General features: G+C 39.0%; 1 protein-coding gene across 1 annotated transcript in view; it reads right to left on the reverse strand.

The window, feature by feature from the left end:
- The window catches only part of IQCH (IQ motif containing H), a 228544-nt gene that overhangs the window by 113401 nt on the left and 93334 nt on the right, over nt 1-21809 (reverse strand). Inside the window, exons 9-10 of the mRNA XM_061158509.1 lie at nt 18920-18999; nt 16841-16879 (exon numbers count right to left, since the gene is read on the reverse strand). Coding sequence (XP_061014492.1) covers nt 16841-16879; nt 18920-18999 — 119 coding nt within the window. The remainder of the gene's footprint in view (nt 1-16840; nt 16880-18919; nt 19000-21809) is intronic.

Genomic DNA, 21809 nt, shown 5'->3' on the forward strand with positions numbered 1-21809 from the left:
GGGCCTAGGTGTTTCAGGTCCTGCCTTCTCCTTAGTCAACTAAGTATCAACTTACTGTGCTGACAGCTTCTCGCTAAAGGATTTAAGGAACAAATAGTCTTCAATATGTCAACATTTTCAGGTGCATAAACTTCATCTCTACCAGATTATAGATTATATTGCTCTCTGCATTTTGAAGAATTTTCACAAAACACAAAGGAAAAAAAGACCCAGTTAATTTATCAATGACTATTATTCCACAGCACTATGCTGAGTATTACTATGTTAAATTGTTCATGCTTTGTCTTTACTAAACAAATGTTAACTGATATTAACTAACAAATTCAAAGCAGAAAGGTAAGAGAAAAGCAAGCCAAGAGATATATTTACAATAAAACCACAGTAAGGAAACAAGGGGGAAAAAATCACCTTCCAATTTTTTTTCTTTTCTTAGGCTCCAGGCAGTGGAATAATTAATTAGGCTGCCATCTCAAGTAAAAATGCTGAAAAGCAAGTGTTAAGTTTGAGGGGGAGTAATTTCCTTGAATTTTGAAGCATATTTTTATAGCAACAAACTTTTGCATACTTTTTGAGTCATTATAGGCATAAGAACAATGGAGAAAGCATTTTACCAAGACTCTAGCCCTTTCTGAGCTAATCAAGGCTCTAAAAGAGAATGCAAACTATTTGGTAGATGGAAACAAATTCCTTTTTCTGGGACGGGCAAGAGGGAGTTAGAGAAGCAATGCCTCCTTCGGCAGACATCAACCCTGGCAGGAAGAGCTCAGCTCCTGGTAGAAGACAAGGGGCACATGTTCCAAAAGCAGTATCACTTGGCTACATTTCTGCCTTCCTTCAAGAAAAAGATGGTGGGGAAGTCAGAATTCAGAGAAGAATGGCAGTACTTCATCACTGAAGAAAAGACATGCAAAATAATCACAGACGTACGGAACTGGCTGGTCCTGCCAGTTATGTGGTTGATTTTGTGAACAAGACCCTGAGATTCCTATAAGAAGTACAGTTATGGACGAGATTCACCAGAGAGTCTTGTCTCCTTGGTAACGTTAAACTAATTTTGAAATTTCTTTTCTTTACAATGAGTCGTGTGGAATTGGAGTGATCTTGGGAGAAGTTTAGAAAGGTGTGGACTCTTAAGCCTCTATTGGACAGCCTCTATTGCCCTTCCAGGGAGTATGTCTAGGGCATTGAATACAGCAGCAAATGCATCTAAGACCTTTTGAAAGAATAGCTGTGCAGTGGGGATGGGGTGACTGAATTGCACAGGGGCTGTTTTAGAACAAAGGGATTACACCTCCCTACCTTCTTGGATGATATTCCAGTAAAGACATGCTCTCAAAGGAAACACACTCTTGGACATCAAATAGACCACTCAGGCACGGGGAAGCTATGGGTTTAGAGTCAGCTAAAGCATAACTGTAGTACATCTGTCATGGAGAATGCCACACTTGGGAACACTTTAGACTTAGAGCAAGAAAAGACATGTCTCTCAAGAGAAAGGCTTCCCAAATTAAAGCAGTGCATCAGCATTGTGAGATCCATTGAGCAGGTAAAGACAAAGCTGCTTCACAGCCTGCTAGGAATAAGAGCCCTGATTAAAGGTCACACCATGCTTCAGGTCCTGGTTCCTTCTGCCATCCTTCCCTTACTATTTATCTCCATGAACTTGTCGGCAATTATTTGTTGCTTTCTTTCCTCCTTCCTTCCTCATTCTCTCCCTCCTCCCCTCCCCCACTCTCTCCTTCCTTTCTTCTTTTCTTTCTCTCTCTTCTTTTTCCTCTCCTTCCTCTTCTCCTCCCAGCCTCTTTCTCTCTCCTCTCTTTTGTTTAAGATGTGCTGTACTACAATGCAGTGCTACCGACTCAATAGCCACTGTTTCCTTCTAGCAGTGATTGCTGTCTTTTGCGCCATCTGCATACTCAGCTGGTCCTTTTTGGGACACCAGTCACACCTTTGTGAGAAGCCTGCCCTTACTAATTGGCCCACATAGAGTCCAAATCTGTGGCTGTGGCCTAACTATTAGCATCCTGTTCTAACTGAATCAACTAGCTTGGAAATTCTCTTCTTCATTTGCAAAGTAGAATTACTAACTAGGTGACTTTGAGAGTTTTTGGAGCAGTTATTTAGATTAAAAATTCTAAGTCTAAAACAAGCAGAAAGGCAGGATGTTGTTCAGTCACTGAGTCAGGTCCGACTCTTTGCGATCCCATGGACTGCAGCATGCCAGGCTTCCCTGTTCTTCGTGATTACCTGGAGTTTGCTCAAACTCATGTCCAGTGTGTCGGTAATGCCATCCAACCATCTCATCCTCCTCTGTCCCCTTCCCCTCCTGCTGTCAATCTTTCCCAGCATCAGAGTCTTTTCCAATGAGTTGGCTCCTTGCGCCAGATAGGCAAAGTATTGGAGCTTCAGCATCAGTCCTTCCAATGAATATTCAGGGTTGATTTTCATTATGATTGACTCGTTTGATCTCCTCACTGTCCAAGGGACTCTTAAGAGTCTTCTCCAACACCACAGTTCAAAGGCATCAATTCTTTGGTGCTCAGCCTTTTTTATTGTTCAACTTTCACATCTGTACATGACCACTGGAAAAATCATAGCTTTGACTATACAAACTTTTGTCAGCAAAGTAATGTCTCTGTTTTTTAATATACTGTCTGGGTTTGTCATAGCTTTTCTTCCAAGGAGCAAGCATCTTTTAATTTTAATTTTATGGCTACAGTCATCTTCCACAGTAATTTAGAGCCCAAGAAAATAAAATCTCTCACTGTTTCCATTGTTTCCCCATTTTTAGCCATGAAGTGATGGGACCAGATGCCATGATCTTAGTTTTTAGAATGTTGAGTTTTATGCCAGCTTTTTCACTCTCCTTTTTCACCTTCATAAAGAGGCTTTTTAGTTCCTCTTTGCTTTCTGCCATAAGGGTGGTGTCATCTGCATATCTGAAGTTACTGATATTTCTGCCTGCAATCTTGATTCCAGCTTGTGCTTCATCCAGCCTGGCATTTCTCATGATGTACTCTGCATATAAGTGAAATAAGCAAGGTGACAATATACAGTCTTAACATAGTCCTTCTCCAATCTGGAACCAGTCTGTTGTTCCATATCCAGTTCTAACTGTTGCTTTTTGACCTACATACAGGTTTCTCAGGAGGCAGGTAAGGTGGTCTGGTATTCCCATCGCTTTAAGAATTTTCCAAGTTTATTGTGATCCACACTATGCTAAAAAGCATAGTCAATGAAGCAGGAGTAGATGTTTTTCTGGAATTCTCTTGCTTTTTCTAGACCCAACAGATGTTGGCAATTTGATCTCTAGTTCCTCTGCCTTTTCTAAATCCAGCTTGAATATCTAGAAGTTCTTGGTTCACACAGTTGAAGCCTAGCTTGAAGGATTTTGAGCATTACTTTGCTAGCATGTGAAATGAGTGCAATTGTGTGGTAGTCTGAACATTCTTTGGCACTGCTCTTCTTTGGGATTGGAATAAAAACTGACCTTTTCCAGTCCTGTGGCCACCACTGAGTTTCCAAATTTGCTGGCATATTGAGTGCAGCACTTTCACAGATTCATCTTTTAGGATTTGAAATAGCTCAGCTGGAATTCCATCACCTCCACTAGCTTTGTTCGTAGTGATGCTTCCTAAGGCCCACTTGACTTCATGCTACAGGATGTCTGACTCTAGGTGAGTAATCACACCATTCTGGTTATCCAGGTCATAAAGATTTTTTTGTATAGTTCCTCTGTGTATTCTTGCCACCTCTTCTTAATATCTTCTGCTTCTGTTAGGTCCATACCATTTCTGTCCTTTATTGTGCCCATCTTTGCATGAAATTTTCCCTTGATATCTCTAATTTCCTTGAAGAGAGCTTTAGTCTTTCCCATTCTATTATTTCCTCTATGTCTTTATACTCTTCACTTAAAAAGGAATTCTTATCTCTTCTTGCTATTCTTTGGAATTCTGCATTCAGATGGGTATATCTTTCCTTTTCTCCTTTGCCTTTTGCTTCTTCTTTTCTCAGCTATTTGTAAGGCCTCCTCAGACAACCATTTTCCCTTTTTGTATTTCTTTTTCTTGGGGGTGGTTTTGATCACTGCCTCCTGTATAATGTTATGAACCTCCATCCATAGTTCTTCAGACACTCTGCCTATCAGATCTAATCCTTTGAGTCTATTAATCACTTCTACTCTATAATCGTAAGGGATGTGATTTAGGTCATACCTGAATGGCCTAATGGTTTTCCCTACGTTCTTCAATTTAAGTCTGAATTTTGCAATCAGGAATTCATGATCTGAGCCACAGTCAGCTCCCAGTCTTGTTTTTGCTGACTACATAGAGCTTCTCCATCTTCGGCTACAAAGAATATAATCAATCTGATTTTGGTATTGACTATCTGGTGATATCAGTCCATGTGTAGAGTCATCTGTTGTCAGAGGGTGTTGGAAGAGGGTGTTTGCTATGACCAGTGCAGATGATGATTACATATATCAGTAAGTCACAGATGTGAAGCAAAAAAGACAGGCCCAGTATTAGCTTCTAAAATTCAGACATAACTGCCTCAAAGAAAAATTCCAGGAAAAAAAAGGCAGGTGTTTAAATTTAATCTGAATGTTTTCATCAAAAATGTTCTTTTCAAACATGCGGATAGCATGTGGATATAGGACTAAACTGTAGCCAAGGATCTCTAAATTGGGTTTAAACACGATCTCCTGGTGGTAAATGGTCCAGTTTTTGGGATAATCCAACATGGATATCACCTTTAGAGAATGATTTGCAAAGAAGGATAGACTAAACCACTTTTGAATCTATTAGCCAATGTTCAGTTTCTCAAACAATCAAACATATCCACTAGTAATTAACCTAACCAGGTCCACTGTGTGAAAAAGATTAAGTTCTTCCTGCTATTACGGCTCTAACAGAGAGCTTAGTTCCGAGTATGAGTGGAGTGACCTCCAGAGTTGGAGAATTCATTACTCCCTGATGACCAGGGATGCCATTTGTCTGGCCTGTTCTTTAATATTCACTAAGGGTTTACAGTGTGTTAAGGTTTGTACAGAACAGACACCAAGACCTCAGCTTGCTAGACTTGTTTGATAGATACATACAATATTCAGAGACAACAGCTGACCTCATCAGGGTTCGGGAATTGAGCACAATCACACACCTGAACTTTAGAGCATGAGGAGTCCTGAATGTCACTGGCCTCACCTTTAACCCAAATAAGATATTGTGGGTCCAGGGAAATGAGCCTTGGCCTTGAAGTCTTTCCAACCTGGGATCAAGTCCAAGCTCTGCCACTATGTGCTATGTATTCTTGGACAACTTACCATCTGCTATAGACTAAATGTTTGTGTCCTCACAAATTTCATATGTTGAAGCCTCAGTCCCCAGAGATAGGGCCTTTGAGAGGTAATGAGGATGTGAGAGTGGAGTCTTCATGATGAGATTAGTGCCCTTATGAGAAGAGACAAAAGAGATCTCTTTCTCTACCATGTGAAGATACAACAAGAAGGCAGCCATTTTCAAACCAGAAAGAAGGCTCTCATCAGAACCCAGCCAGACTGGCACCCTGACCTTGGACTGCCAGCCTCCAGAACTGTGAGAATTAATGTTTGCTGTTTAAGCCACACACTCCATGATATTTCATTATAGCAGCCTGAGTGGACTATGACAACGGCCTTTCTGACACATTTCTTATCTGTAAAAATGAGAGGTTCCTATGAAGTTGTTGTGAAGATTAGAATATACGTAAAGACTCTTCCACTGCCTGTTAAACCAACCCTGGTGAACATGCCAGAGAACCATGGTGTGGTGGAAAAGTGATGGATTTGAAGAATACTGAGGAGCCAGGTTATCACCACCTTCCTCTGTGGCCTTAGGAAGTCACTTCTCTCATGGGGTTTCAATTTACAACAGGGCACTTCTAATTTTGACGCCCTATGTCTCTCTGACTTAAAGTGTTACCTCTCCAGTACTATCTGTGTTTAATACACTCCTGGAGCTAGTCAGGCCATCAAATCAAAGGCAAACATCTCCAATAGCTTTACTTCATGTACCATGAAAGACACCCAGGTTTGTCTCTTTTCCCCCCTTTTCTAACTTTTATACAGGAAATTCTAGCAACTTACAAACTACAGTAGTGAAATAGCTACCTGCACCAACTCGGTGTAAAGATGGTTATGGGGAGAGAATCCCAAAAGGAGATAGTCCAGTATTTTGGGTCAGCAAATCAACAGAACCACTCTCAGTTTGTAGGACATAGAAACTGCATAAGCCTTAAGGGTCAGTTAAAAGTGAGAGTCAGAGCCCTTCACCTTTACAAAGAGAATAAACAGCAAAAATAGAGAACTCATTGAGTTGAGTGTAAAGGCCACTCAGATCAGCAGCAATCCTCCAGGGATAGTTTCTGTAATTGTTTTGAAATCTATCTTTATTTAAATGGTTTTTCCTGAACTCTAAAACACTTCCTGAGGAGAAAAAAATATCCTCATCGCTGGTTGCATTCTTTTGGAGCAAAACCACTCAATGGATCCAGTTCTGACTGAAGATCAAACAACAAAATCGAGAAGATTTTTTAAATAGATGGAATCTGTATTTAGTCAAATGTAAAGTTCCCTTTTCCAGAGACACATTTTGTTTTACTGCTGCATTGATCTCATCTTTCCTGCTACCCTTCTGTTACTCTCTGAGAGAACGTGCCACAGGTCAGGGCCTCTTGGACAATTATGCTGGCTGGGTAGAACCTGCTAGGGACATGTACCGAATAGGACGGGAATCCAGAGCAGCCTGGGTTTCTAGTTTCCTGAGGAAAACACCACAGTATCACCTTCTCTATACATAAAGGAAAAAGAGCAAGCCTTGAGAAGGCCCTCTATCGTCACCAAAGTCAAGTCTGACGTGACAATTTTCTCGAGGAAAAATGTGTGTACAGCAAGTCTGTTGATCACAGATCGCTAAACACTTGCAGAATTCTTATAATACCTCATCTTGTCACGCTCTCTATACCTACATATATTGGACAGTCTAAACGGTTTGTTCAGTTTTTTTCTATAAGATGGTTCTAGTAGAACTTAGTTGTCCTTAACTTCATTTGAAACAATTTTGTTAGAATGTATTGTGCCAGCTGTCATATCAGGTGCATTAAAAAAAAATCAAAATTGGTGAATTTTCTTTTTTCATTTTTTAAAAAAAGAAATTTGGCTATGTTGGGTCTTATTGCTGGGCAAGGGCTTTCTCTATTTGTGAGTGGGGGCTGATCTCTAGTTGCGAAGTGTGTGGGCTTCTTATCGCAGTGGCTTCTCTTGTTGCAGAGCACAGGGTCTAGGCACGTGGGCTCGGCAGCTGTGACTTGAGTGCAATAGAGTGCAGGCCCAGTAGTTGTGGTGCATGGGCTTCGTTGTTCTACAGCATTTAGGATCTTTCCAGACCAGGGACTGACCAGTGTCCCCCGCCTTGCAAGGTGGATTCTTAACCTCTGGACCACCAGGGAAGCCCCCACATGGGTGAATTTTTTGTATAGCCATTTTAATATTGAAGATGGAAGAAAAAAGACATTGTGGCATATTATGCTTTATTATTTCAGGAAAGGTAAAAATGCAGCTGAAGTTCAAAAAAAGATTTGTGCAGAAAGACAGAAATATAGATCAATGGAACAGAATAGAAAGCCCAGAGATAAATCCACGAACCTATGGACACCTTATCTTCGACAAAGGAGGCAAGGACATACAATGGAAAAAAGACAACCTCTTTAACAAATGGTGCTGGGAAAACTGGCCAACCACTTGTAAAAGAATGAAACTAGGACACTTTCTAACACCATACACAAAAATAAACTCAAAATGGATTAAAGATCTAAATGTAAGACCAGAAACTATAAAACTCCTAGAGGAAAACATAGGCAAAACACTCTCCGACATAAATCACAGCAGGATCCTCTTTGACCCACCTCCCAGAATATTGGAAATAAAAGCAAAAATAAACAAATGGGAGCTAATGAAACTTAAAAGCTTTTGCACAACAAAGGAAACTATAAGCAAGGTGAAAAGACAGCCCTCAGAATGGGAGAAAATAATAGCAAACCAAGCAACAGACAAAGGACTAATCTCAAAAATATACAAGCAACTCCTGCAGCTCAATTCCAGAAAAATAAATGACCCAGTCAAAAAATGGGCCAAAGAACTAAACAGACATTTCTCCAAAGAAGACATACAGATGGCTAACAAACACATGAAAAGATGCTCAACATCACTCATTATCAGAGAAATGCAAATCAAAACCACAATGAGGTACCATTACACGCCAGTCAGGATGGCTGCTATCCAAAAGTCTACGAGCAATAAATGCTGGAGAGGGTGTGGAGAAAAGGGAACCCTCCTACACTGTTAGTGGGAATGCAAACTAGTACAGCCGCTATGGAGAACAGTGTGGAGATTCCTTAAAAAACTGGAAATAGAACTGCCATATGACCCAGCAATCCCACTTCTGGGCATACACACCGAGGAAACCAGATCTGAAAGAGACACATGCACCCCAATGTTCATCACAGCACTGTTTATAATAGCCAGGACATGGAAGCAACCTAGATGCCCATCAGCAGACGAATGGATAAGGAAGCTGTGGTACATATACACCATGGAATATTACTCAGCCATTAAAAAGAATTCATTTGAATCAGTTCTAATGAGATGGATGAAACTGGAGCCCATTATACAGAGTGAAGTAAGCCAGAAAGATAAAGACCATTGTAGTATACAAACACATATATATGGAATTTAGAAAGATGGTAATGATAACCCTATATGCAAAACAGAAAAAGAGACACAGATGTACAGAACAGACTTTTGGACTCTGTGGGAGAAGGTGAGGGTGGGATGTTTCAAGAGAACAGCATCGAAACATGTATATTATCTAGGGTGAAACAGATCACCAGCCCAGGTTGGATGCATGAGACAAGTGCTCGGGCCTGGTGCACTGGGAAGACCCCGAGGGATCGGGTAGAGAGGGAGGTGGGAGGGGGGATCGGGATGGGGAATACATGTAAATCCATGGCTGATTCATGTCAATGTATGACAAAAACCAGTACAATATTGTAAAGTAACTAGCCTCCAACTAATAAAAATAAATGAAAAAAAAAAAGAAAAAAAAAAAAAAGATTTGTGCAGTGAATGAAGAAGGTGCTGTGACTATGGATTGTGTCAAAAGTGGTTTGTGAAGTTCCATGCTAGGGATTTCTCACTGGCCAATGCTCCACAATTGGCCAGATGAGTTGAAGTTGACAGTGATCAAACTGAGACATTAACTGAGAACAATTTACATTATACCATGTAGGAGATGGCTGACATACTCAAAATATCCAAATCAAGCACTGAGAATCATTTGCACCAGCTTGGGTATGTTTTTGCTTTGATGTTTGGGTTCCACATAAGGGGGGAAAAAAACCTTCTTGACTGTATTTCCAAATGCAATTCTCTACTTAAATGTAACAAAAACATTCCATTTTTAAACAAATCGTGATGGGTGATGAAAAAAATGTATGCTGTGCAATAATGGGGAACAGAAGAGATCATGGGACAAGCAAAATGAACCAACAAAAACCATACCAAAGGCCAGTCTTCATCCAAAGAAGGCGATGTGTATATGGTGGAACTGGAAGGGAGTCAGTCCTCTATTATAAGCTCCTTCTGGAAAACTAAATGGTTAATTCCAAGAACTGCTCCCAAGTAGGCCAAGTGAAAGCAGCACTCAGTGAAAATCATCTGGAATTAGTCAACAGAAAATGTATAACCTTCCATCAGGATAATGTACAACCACATTTCTTTGATGACCAGGCAAAAGCTGTTACAGCTTGGCTGGGAAGTTCTGATTCATCCACCGTATTCACCAGACATTGCATCTTTGGATGTCCATTTATTTTGGTCTTTATAGAATTCTCTTAATGGAAAAAATTTCAAATGCCTGGAAGACTGTAAAAGGCACCTGGACCAGTTCTTTGCTCAAATAGAACAAACTATTGGGAAGATGGAATTATGAAGTTGCCTGGAAAATGGCAGAAGATAGTGGAACAAAAGAGCAAATATGTTGGTCAATAAAGTTTTTAGTGAAAATGAAAGATGTGTCTTTCACTGTTACTTAAAAATCAAAGGAAATTTTTGGCCAATCCAATATATTCTACTTTATTCTAATTCATAGCATTCGCCACTACCTCATGTTAAAATAAACAACTTTCCTCTTCCCTTATTAGAATATAAATCCAAAGAAGGCAAAAACTTGATTTGTTTTGTTCACTGCTATATTCCTAGTACCTAGTACACTGCCTGACCCACTGTGAAAGGTCAATAGAGAATCTCTGAATGAATGAATGAGTGAGTGAACAGTAAAATTTAAACTCAAAGCCACTTGGGCTAGGTTTATAGCTCAATGCTGTTCTATGATCACACAAATTATTTGTAAACTCATAGCTTCAAGTTTGGAGCACTAATATTTTGGTTATTTGTATCTGAAAATGTCTGTATCCTTTGACCAAGGAGTTTCTATTACTGGAGAAGACTCTTGAAAGTCTCTTGGACTGCAAGGAGATCCAACCAGTCAATCCTAAAGGAAATCAGACCTGAATATTCATTGGAAGGACTGACACTGAAGCTGAAGCTCCAATACTTTGATCGTGTGATGCGAAGAACTGACTCACTGGAAAAGACACTGATGCTGGGAAAGACTGAAGGTAGGAGGAGAAGGGGATGACAGAGGATGAGATGGTTGGATGGCAATCACCGACTCGATGGACAGGAGTTTGAGTAAACTCCAGGAGTTGGTGATGGACAGGAAAGCCTGCTATGCTGTAGTCCATGGGGTCTCAAAGAGTCAAACACGACTGAGCGACTGAACTGACTGACTGACGAAGATTTATGCACAAATTTGAAAGATGTTCATGGCAGTTTTATTTATAACAAAACTGGAAGCTTTTTATTAATAACTTTAATACTTGTCAATAATTTGACATTTATAATTTAATGTCAAACAATCAAGTAATGGCTTCTGCCTTTCTCCTTTTCCTAGGGCCATCAGGGTGAGCGTCATAGGGGGCGTGGAAACTGCTTAAAAACAATGACCTGGTCTAATATCTTTTTATACAGATAGGGGAAAGGAGACTGCAGGGCAATCATATGTTCAATGTCACATGTGTTGCTTGATTAAAATAGTTCAGCTATAGTGTAAAATATAGTTTTCTAAAAAGAGGATTAAGAATATATGATGGGAAAATACTAAAGACAGTAACAATATTGCAAAATGACTAAAAGAAGACCCCACATTTGATATTACAGTGTTACCACTCAAACCTAATCTTTCTACACCAAAAGATATTTTACAATAGAGTATATGGCTTAAGAAATAGGATTTTCTTTTTCTATTTCTTTTCCTTTAGTTTGGGAAAAGTCTCTAGACTACATAAAAGTATAGAGGATAATAAAAACATCTATTGTGGACATACATTAATCTTTTGTCTTCTTTGACATATATATATTACATATTTTGTCACATATATATGTCATACATACATATATATATATCCATGACTGATAAACTTGTGAGAGTAAACTAAGAAAATCCAGTATCTTTAAGTCAGGAGGACCTCCATGAGGATGAATTATGTTGTTCTGTGAAGTCCTACTGTTAGATAATACAGATTATATATAATAGAGATACATGAGAGATATATACACACACATATATGTATATATGAAGCAAAGAAGACAAAAATATATATATTTAAATTTTTAATATTTAAAATGCAGTACATTTTATACATTTATAATTATATCATACATTAAAATATATTTAAATTATTTATATATTTCTATATGTTTAAATAAAGGAAACAAAACATTAGGTACAACTGAAGTCCTCTATATTTCATTTTAGCTCATTCCTCTCCCTCCACCATTCTCAGAAGCAAATACACTCATGAATTTAACCTGGACTCTTATGTCCCATAAATGTATTTCTTTGCTTGTTTTATCTATATAGGTAGATTTTTTAAATTAAAATATTAATCAAAATTAAATGGATCTTAACATAGTTGTTAAAATAATAAAAAGATTTAATTGTTGAGAGAGGTAATTTTAGCAACTTCAAGCCTTTGAACTAGATTCCTTTTTTTTTTTTTTTTTTAATTTCTTGAAATAACTACTACGAACTCTACTATGGTCTATTATTTTATTCCTTGGATCCTTATGCTGAACTTGACTGACTCAAACTTATCATTCAACCAAATGTATTGATACTTAGTTAGATGATCGAGGAGATAGAAAAGGCTGTTGAATTTAGAGCCAATAAAAGCAGACCTGAGAGCAGAGGTGATGACCGCTGTCCTGATAACGAAGGAAATAAAAAGACACCAGAAACTGGATATACACATATATGATACTGAACACAGAACATTTTAAAATTACATTAGGGAGGCAGAGATTTATCTTTTAGAAAGAGTTCCATCAAAAATTATTGAGAGATTTAAAAATATCTAATGTTTGGGGCTCTAGGCAGTCATGCAGTTCATTCTGGCTCTGTCACTTGTTGGATGACCTTCCAACAAGTTGGATGACCTTCACTTCCCTGTATGTAGGTCCTCCCACTATAATGGGAATAATAATAGTACCTACTGCATAGAGTTGTTGTAAAAATGAAGTGAGATGTTCCCTGTAAAAAAGTTCAGTGCCTGGCACAGATAACGTACACATGCATGTTAGCTGCTGGTAGTAAAAGTAGTAGTAATAATATCTGGAAACCCGCCCATGAGGAAAAGTTCATAACCTGGTATGTGGACAGGGCACAAACTCTGGAGCCTCTCTACCTCTTTACCAGCTGTGTGGGCCTAGGAGCAATGACAGTACAGAGGTTTTTCTGGGCTCCTGCGAGCACTCAGTCAGTATGGAAAACACTTAGTGCATGTTTTAAGAACACAATCAATATGAGCTGTTAGAAATATTCCAGATAGAGAAAGCCTTAGTATTCTTAAAGCACATCCTAATTTTAAGGTGCAGAAGCAAGCTCACAGTTTCCTTAGAGCAAGAAGTAAAGGGAAGTTAGGTGATTGAATTGCATTGATTAGTTTGTCCAGGAGCACCCTCTGTCTAGGTTCAGAATGACTGTATGCTGTCACTGCTGTAAATATAGCCCTGTCTGCTCTCAGGTCTGCAGGAGTATGAAGAGACCCAAAACGTGAACTCTTTTTCCTTGAGAAGAGGTGACTAAACTCCCTCTGAAATTCTGATAAGATCACAAGAGAAGGAGGCCTAGAAGATGCTCTTAAAAATAGACCAGTGACCAGTTTTCCCAGCACCACTTGTTAAAGAGGTTGTTTTTTTTCCATTGTAAATCCTTGCCTCCTTTGTCAAAGATAAGGTGTCCATAGGTACATGGATTTATCTCTGGGCTTTCTATTCTGTTCCATTGATCTATATTTCTGTCTTTGTGCCAGTATCATACTGTCTTGATGACTGTGGCTTTGTAGTAAAGCCTGAAGTCAGGCAGGTTGATTCCTCCAGTTCCATTCTTCTTTCTCAAGATTGCTTTGGCTATTCGAGGTTTTTTGTATTTCCATACAAATTGTGAAATTATTTGTTCTAGTTCTGTGAAAAATACTGTTGGTAGCTTGATAGGGATTGCATTGAATCTATAGATTGCTTTGGGTAGTATAGTCATTTTCACAATGTTGATTCTTCCAATCTATGAACATGGTATATTTTTCCATCTGTTTGTGTCCTCTTTGATTTCTTTCATCAGTGTTTTATAGTTTTCTATATATAGGTCTTTTGTTTCTTTAGGTAGATATACTCCTAAGTATTCTATTCTTTTTGTTGCAATGGTGAAAGGTATTGTTTCCTTAATTTCTCTTTCTGTTCTCTCATTGTTAGTGTATAGGAATGCAAGGGATTTCTGTGTGTTAATTTTATATCCTGCAACATTACTGTATTCATTGATTAGCTCTAGCAATTGTCTGGTAGAGTCTTTAGGGTTTTCTATGTAGAGGATCATATCATCTGCAAACAGTGACAGTTTTACTTCTTCTTTTCCTATCTGGATTCCTTTTATTTCTTTTTCTGCTCTAGTTGCTGTGGCCAACACTTCCAAAACTATGTTGAATAGTAGTGGTGAGAGTGGGCACCCTTGTCTTGTTCCTGATTTAAGGGAAATGCTTTCAATTTTTCACCATTGAGGATAATGTTTGCTGTGGGTTTGTCATATATAGCTTTTATTATGTTGAGGTATGTTCCTTCTATTCCTGCTTTCTGGAGAGTTTTTATCATAAATGGATGTTGAATTTTGTCAAAGGCTTTCTCTGCATCTATTGAGATAATCATATGGTTTTTATCTTTCAATTTGTTAATGTGGTGTATTACATTGACTGATTTGTGGATATTAAAGAATCCTTGCATTCCTGGGATAAAGCCCACTTGGTCATGATATATGATCTTTTTAATATGTTGTTGGATTCTGTTTGCTAGAATTTTGTTAAGGATTTTTGCATCTATGTTCATCAGTGATATTGGCCTATAGTTTTCTTTTTTTGTGGCATCTTTGTCTGGTTTTGGTATTAGGGTGATGGTGGCCTCATAGAATGAGTTTGGAAGTTTGCCTTCTTCTGCAATTTTCTGGAAGAGTTTGAGTAAGATGGGTGTTAGCTCTACAAGTGGAAAATTGGTCACCATTTGTAAAAGAATGAAACTAGAACACTTTCTAACACCATACACAAAAATAAACTCAAAATGGATTAAAGATCTAAATGTAAGGCCAGAAACTATAAAACTCCTAGAGGAAAACATAGGCAAAACACTCTCCGACATAAATCACAGCAGAATCCTCTTTGACCCACCTCCCAGAATATTGGAAATAAAAGCAAAAATAAACAAATGGGAGCTAATGAAACTTAAAAGCTTTTGCACAACAGAGGAAACTATAAGCAAGGTGAAAAGACAGCCCTCAGAATGGGAGAAAATAATAGCAAACCAAGCAACAGACAAAGGATTAATCTCAAAAATATACAAGCAACTCCTGCAGCTCAATTCCAGAAAAATAAATGCCCCAATCAAAAAATGGGCCAAAGAACTAAACAGGCATTTCTCCAAAGAAGACATACAGATGGCTAACAAACACATGAAAAGATGCTCAACATCACTCATTATCAGAGAAATGCAAATCAAAACCACAATGAGGTACCATTACACGCCAGTCAGGATGGCTGCTATCCAAAAGTCTACAAGCAATAAATGCTGGAGAGGGTGTGGAGAAAAGGGAACCCTCCTACACTGTTGGTGGGAATGCAAACTAGTACAGCCACTATGGAGAACAGTGTGGAGATTCCTTAAAAAACTGGAAATAGAACTGCCATATGACCCAGCAATTCCACTCCTGGGCCTACACACCGAGGAAACTAGGTCTGAAAGAGACACGTGCACCCCAATGTTCATCACAGCACTGTTTATAATTGCCAGGACATGGAAGCAACCTAGATGCCCATCAGCAGATGAATGGATAAGGAAGCTATGGTACATATACACCATGGAATATTACTCAGCCATTAAAAAGAACTCATTTGAAGCAGTTCTAATGAGATGGATGAAACTGGAGCCCATTATACAGAGTGAAGTAAGCCAGAAAGATAAAGACCAATACAGTATACTAATGCATATATATGGAATTTTAAAAGATGGTAATGATAACCCTATATGCAAAACAGAAAAAGAGATACAGATGTACAGAACAGACTTTTGGACTCTGTGGGAGAAGGCGAGGCTGGGATGTTCTGAGAGAATAGCATTGAAACAAGTATACTATCAAGGGTGAAACAGATCACCAGCCCAGGTTGGATGCATGAGACAAGTGCTCAGGGCTGGTGCACTGGGAAGACCCAGATGGATGGGATGGGGAGGGAGTGGGGAGGGGGGATCGGGATGGGGAATACATGTCAATCCCTGGCTGATTCATGTCAATGTATGGCAAAAACCACTACAATGCTGTAAAGTAATTAGCCTCCAACTAATAAAAAAAAATAGACCAGTGAATTGTGAAATAAGTACTTTATCATTCCAAAGTACTTCCACACATGATAACACCTCTAATCCTCATAGCCACCCTAGAGAAAGGAGGTATCATCCCAATCTCTTGGAGGAGGAAAGTGGGATATGGAGAATTGAAGTGACTTGCTCAAAGTTCCTCTATTAGTAAGAGGAAAATCTGGTTCTCTCTTGCTCTGTTCCTTACTAATTGAATGTTCAAAACTTCTTTTACCCACACATGACCCTTTGGAATGTTCCTTGCTAGCATGTACTTTTCTTTGTGGGGACTATTTTATTTTTCCAGCTTTTTGGTTTCCTTGTTTGTTTTGGTCAGCTTAACTCTAAATCCCACACCCTTACCTATTATAGCATAGATGCAGACTGCAGTGCACACGTGTGTGAACACACGCACATCCCTGTGTGCATGTGTAAGCACATGCTGGAGAACAACTGGAATCTGTTCTTTATATTTTATTATTTTTAAGTGTATTTTTAAAAGACAAAAATCTTTGATAGAGGTCAAAGACTGATATGATTCAGAAAAATTTGAGTATGCTAAATCACTTTTTTGGACTGCAGCCTGAGAAATAGTCCCAAAAGGGAGGGGGGAGTGTTTTTCATTTTAAATGAACCATATTTTCTGAAAACATGATTTAATTTCTTTTATAAAAGAAGAGGGAAAGAACTTTTGTTGGTCTCCAGCTGTCAAACCTGCCCCCGATACTTCTGCCCTGAAGCAAAAGGAAGGGACATCAGGTGACAGACCCCAAATTTCAACTAGTCACACAAATTACAAACCTTCTTATCATGATATCCTCTTGACTTTCTGCCTTTCCACTACAATGAAGAACAGACACAGTTTAAATCAAAATGACTCTCATGGGTAATTTTACAAAACAAATAGAAGGCACAGAGTCTCCCCCTCCCCCCAACTTCCCCAGCTTTCCCTGCTGGGCCAGCCTGTTCCCTCTTTCCAGGCAGGCAGGAGCTAATAATTAGAAAGAACTTCCCCACCCCAGACAGTGATGCTCTGTTTGCCAAGAGCCCTGTTTGCTTTGAAGAAAGAGTTTGACAAAATAAATATTAAAAACAACCAACTATAATCAGATGCCAAGTTCCATTTTCAAGAAAGGGCTTCTCTATGTGGCACCTCACTGCCTGGTGGTGGGGACTGATCCAAGCTCTATTCTGGGTTTATCACAAGGCCAGGCCTATCACAGTCTTTCTCTTAGCCTTTCAACTTCCATGCTAGGACACTTTCCACAGAGACTATAAATAATTTCATTTACCATTAAAGAGTCAATTCAGAAATGTAGCAACTCGGGACCATTATGAAAGTCTTTAGATACTACTGCTTTTAGCACTAGGGGAAAGCTTGGTGAAGTCAGTAGACAGGAAATTAAAGGCAGGGTTAATCAGCACTCAGGAAATGTCATTATTTAAAAAGAAATTTTGTTTTTTTAGGTATTCCGCTCACTGGATAAAACTTAGTCATATTTACATTACCTGTACCTCTGTTACCTATAAACTGTGGAGCCTGAGAGTGCCAACATGGTGAGAAGCAAAACAGGTGCGCCTGCCTGGTCCCATTATGCACATTAGCCCATGGCCTTGCACACACAGCCTGTTAAACAGCTGAGATAGAAACAATGATGGTGAAGGCCAAACACTAGCCTGAAGGCCTGTCTGTCTTGGGATTTGGCCATTTACATTGAATTTTTTTTTAACCCACGTTTTTCACGAAACACAAATATTTGCCATGGCAACTGGGGTGTCACATGACATACTGCTACAGAAACAGCTTGGAAATCTCTTAAGGAGAGACAGGCCACCCGTGCTGCAAAGACAGTGAAAACATCTTGAGAAAGACATGGACGTTAAAAGACAAGGTCTACAAAAGAACAGGTAACAGTTGACTATGTAGACACAGTGGGATTAATTTCTTCTGTGTCACTCTTCAATTCCGCTTTCTTTTTTTTTTTTTTTTTTAAACGGGAGCAGCTGTAAACATGACCCCATAGGGTAAGCCCAGAAAAAAAAAAGAAAAAAGAAAAACACTGCCAGCTGTCTCCTTCTATGTTGAAAAGTTTCAATTATCAGAAGTCTGTCTGTGGCTCATAAACATAAGAAAGCAAGCTATAAAAGTCCAGCACCTTTAAGCCAGGAGAATCTCCATAAGGATAAGCATTGTACTCTGAGGTCCTAAGGTCAGAGAATGAGTCCCTTTCCCTTCCGCATTAAGCTATCTGTCCAAAACTGGGGAACTTGCTTTATTATCCTACACTTAATGATAAAGGAAACCTCACAATAACATGCTTCCCTGGTTGCTCAGATGGTAAAGAATCTGCCTGCAATGCAGGAGACCTGGGTTCAGTCCCTGGGTTAGGAAGATCCCCTGGAGGAGGGCATGGCAACAAACTCTAGTATTCTTGCTTGGAGACTCTTCATGGACAGAGGAGCCTGGTGGGCTACAGTCCATGGGGTCTCAAAGAGTCGGACATGACTGAGTGACTAAGCATAGTACCTACAGCACACAGCACACAGTAATATACCCCATGTAACACAAATTTGTATATAAAGCTTTGTATTCTGGACTCCTGGGTCCTTGACCAGATAGCAGTAGAGATGAACTGAGTCAGTTAGTCTAGAAATAATGGAACATGATTGAATTTTTTAGATCCTACTGATATTGTCATGGTAGAGTTTACTTGCAGAACAATCTTCCCTTTTAAAATCAAATGCATCCCAGCGGCAGCGGAAATAGTATTTAGTTCTATGTGAAACATACAACTCTATAACATGCGCGCTTTATCAAAATCTCACTGAGGATATTGTAAATTAGAACAATTTTCTTTTATTAGTTAGGAATATGAATACCTTTGACCTCTGTCTCTTGAGAGAGAGAGTCTTCATTTCCTCTGGAATCGACTCTTTTCTCTGGGGTGCAGCAAACGGGGCTGTGGACAGAGGTGAAGAAGTGTTACCTCTTCCAAAAAGAGAGACTCATTCATTGGGTTGATGCTGTTGGGTTTGCACCTTAAAAGTCAGGTGGCTCTGTCACCCATTCACTGTTCACTACCAGTCATTCTTGTATCAATTCAATGAAACATTTGTGATCATTGACTTCAAAAGGAAAGCAAAGAGCTTAGAAGAGAAACAGTTCCATCAGAATATAAGGTCAACTCCCCTATACAAACTTCCTAGAGAAAGAGGCACATTTTTTAAGAAAGCAATTTAGAGAGTTATCTTTGTCTTATAAAATGTTTCACTTTAAGATTTCTTTTAATAGCTGTATTCCCAAGTTCAGTCTAAAGGTACATGATGGTTGGGTTAGTCGCTAAGTTGTGTCCGACTCTTGCGACTCCATGGACTGTAGCCTGCCAGTTTCCTCTGTCCATGGGATTCTCCAGGCAAGAATACTGGAGTGGGTTGCCATTTCCTTCTCCAGTAACTATATATAGGATGGACTATTCTAATGTATAATCATTTAAAAAGACAATTCCAAGGAATTTAAGAGGTTTGGGATAAATAAAGCAAGTGAAAAACACAAGTAAACATTATTTTTGGAATAAATCTATAAGCAACAACTTTTGGAGAACACATCTAATCCATGGTGGAGGTAAGCCTACATGCTAGATAATGCTTGTAAGAGAAATCAAATCTCTCCTGTTGCCTGGCAGCAAACACAGCTGCTTTTACAAAACAGCTCAAATCTGACATTCTCAAGAGAGAGAAATGCTTACACTGCTCTTTTTAAGAAAGAGAACAAATAATTTATTTACATAGTTAATTGAGTCAAAGAAGTCAGGCTTCTTTCTACTCATTTCCTTAGTCCACCCCTTTTCTGTCAGTTTTCTAACAACAATCTTAGAAAGAATTAAGAGATACTCTTCAAATATCAGCACCCTTCTATAGCTCAGCTGGTAGAGCAGAGGACTGTAAAGGTGATAAGCTTCTGTCATCCTTAGGTCGCTGGTTTGATTCCGGCTCAAAGGAGGGGCTTTAACTTTGGCTTCCCTGATAGCTCAGGTAAAGAATCCACCTGGTTCAATTCCTGGGTTGGGAAGATCCCCTGGAGAAGGGATAGGCTACCCACTCCAGTATTCTGGCCTAGAGAATTCCATAGGGTTGCAAAGAGTCAGACATGACTGAGCAACTTTCACCTTCACTTTCTTCAAATACAGCATATCAATATACAATTTAGAATTCCACTTTGAGCACTCAGTTCTCCCACAGTACCTCAAGCAGGCTGTAGGGAATGTCTTCAGCCATCTCCTAAAATGTAGCAGGAATTCCATTGTCTTAGCACTAGAGATCACCTCCACAAAAGACTTTTGTTGTATTGGATAAACCCTATTTTACCACCTTTCTGGTTTTTCTGCTTCCAGCGATCCTCCTATATACTGTGAGACTGCCCACCACCTTCCCCAAGGTTAGGCAATTGGCCATACAATTGGCTATACAATGGATTCTGTATCACAGATTCAGCCAATTTCTATCCACGGTTGGCTGAATCTGCAGAAGCAGAACCCAGGAATACATAGGGCCAACTGTGCAATGCCATTTTATAGAAGACACTTGAGCATCTGCAGATTTGGGTATCCACAGCAGGTCCTGGAAGCAGCCAATCCCCCTGGACACAGAGGGACAACTGCAGTATGTGAAGACACCATTTTCATCCTACAAGTTTTTGCCTTGACTTCTGTGCTCTCCTACCCAGTTGTCCACTTGAACTTGGCTCTCTAACTTTGAAGGTCAGTTCACACTGTATACCCAGGATAGTATGAATCCAAAATCACTCATAAAGCCTGTTTTTCCTATTATCTGCAACTTCAGTATCCTTTCTGTTTAACTTTCAGGTTCCTGCAGACAGATGAGATTTATTGCTAAATTACCACGATGAAACAAAATAGCAGTTGAGAAGTGGGCATAATTTTTAAAGGAATTTTAAAGAAATTTATTAAATTAAATTTATTAATTCCTTCTTAAAGGAATTTATTAAAATTTCAATGAAATTTGGTAGGATAAAGATATGATTGCAATTTCACATAGATAATCCATGGTTAATGGTTATCTCTAAAAAAAGTTTTTGGAGGTTTTTCTTCATTACCTGCAGAAATTCAATCATTAAATTTATAACTTCATATGGCCTTGAATTTTATGGGACACATGCATTTGATGAATGTCTGCATCCTAGGACACTGCCTATTTTGCTACTCAGTTTCGATTCTGAAAAAATCTGTAGGATAAATTTTGCCTCAATGTCAGGGGGAAAAAAATCTTATCTTTCTGGAAATATTTGTATGATTCTTGTGGTAGCAGTTTATTGTTATGTGCTTCCCAAGAAGCCATCTCACTTTTTTCCTTGCTAATTTTAGAACCTTAACATTTTTTCAGGGTATCAACATCCCCAGCTTCTAAGGTTTCCAGATTTAGGAAGACCAATTTTTTTAAAGGGTATGCAGTTAAATTTAAACTTTAGATAAACAACAAGTAATGTTTTAAGTAAGCCCCAGATATTAAATATATTTCAAAGAACAGAATTTCATGAATGGATCAGACCAAGCATAATCAATAATACTAAGTATTTTGTTTATGTCCCAATCCTAATACTAATCCTAATCTTATGCTTGCACGTTCACTTTCAGCCTTTCTTGTCTTTAACAGTGGCCGTGTGACCAGTGAGAAGTGAAGGGAGGCCCATCCAAGGGCTTCTGGGAAGAGACTGGTGCTACTATTTCCCCCTCTTCCTGCCTGGAATGACCAT

The sequence above is a fragment of the Dama dama genome, chromosome 12, assembly GCF_033118175.1.
Source record: "Dama dama isolate Ldn47 chromosome 12, ASM3311817v1, whole genome shotgun sequence".
Classification (NCBI taxonomy): domain Eukaryota; kingdom Metazoa; phylum Chordata; class Mammalia; order Artiodactyla; family Cervidae; genus Dama; species Dama dama.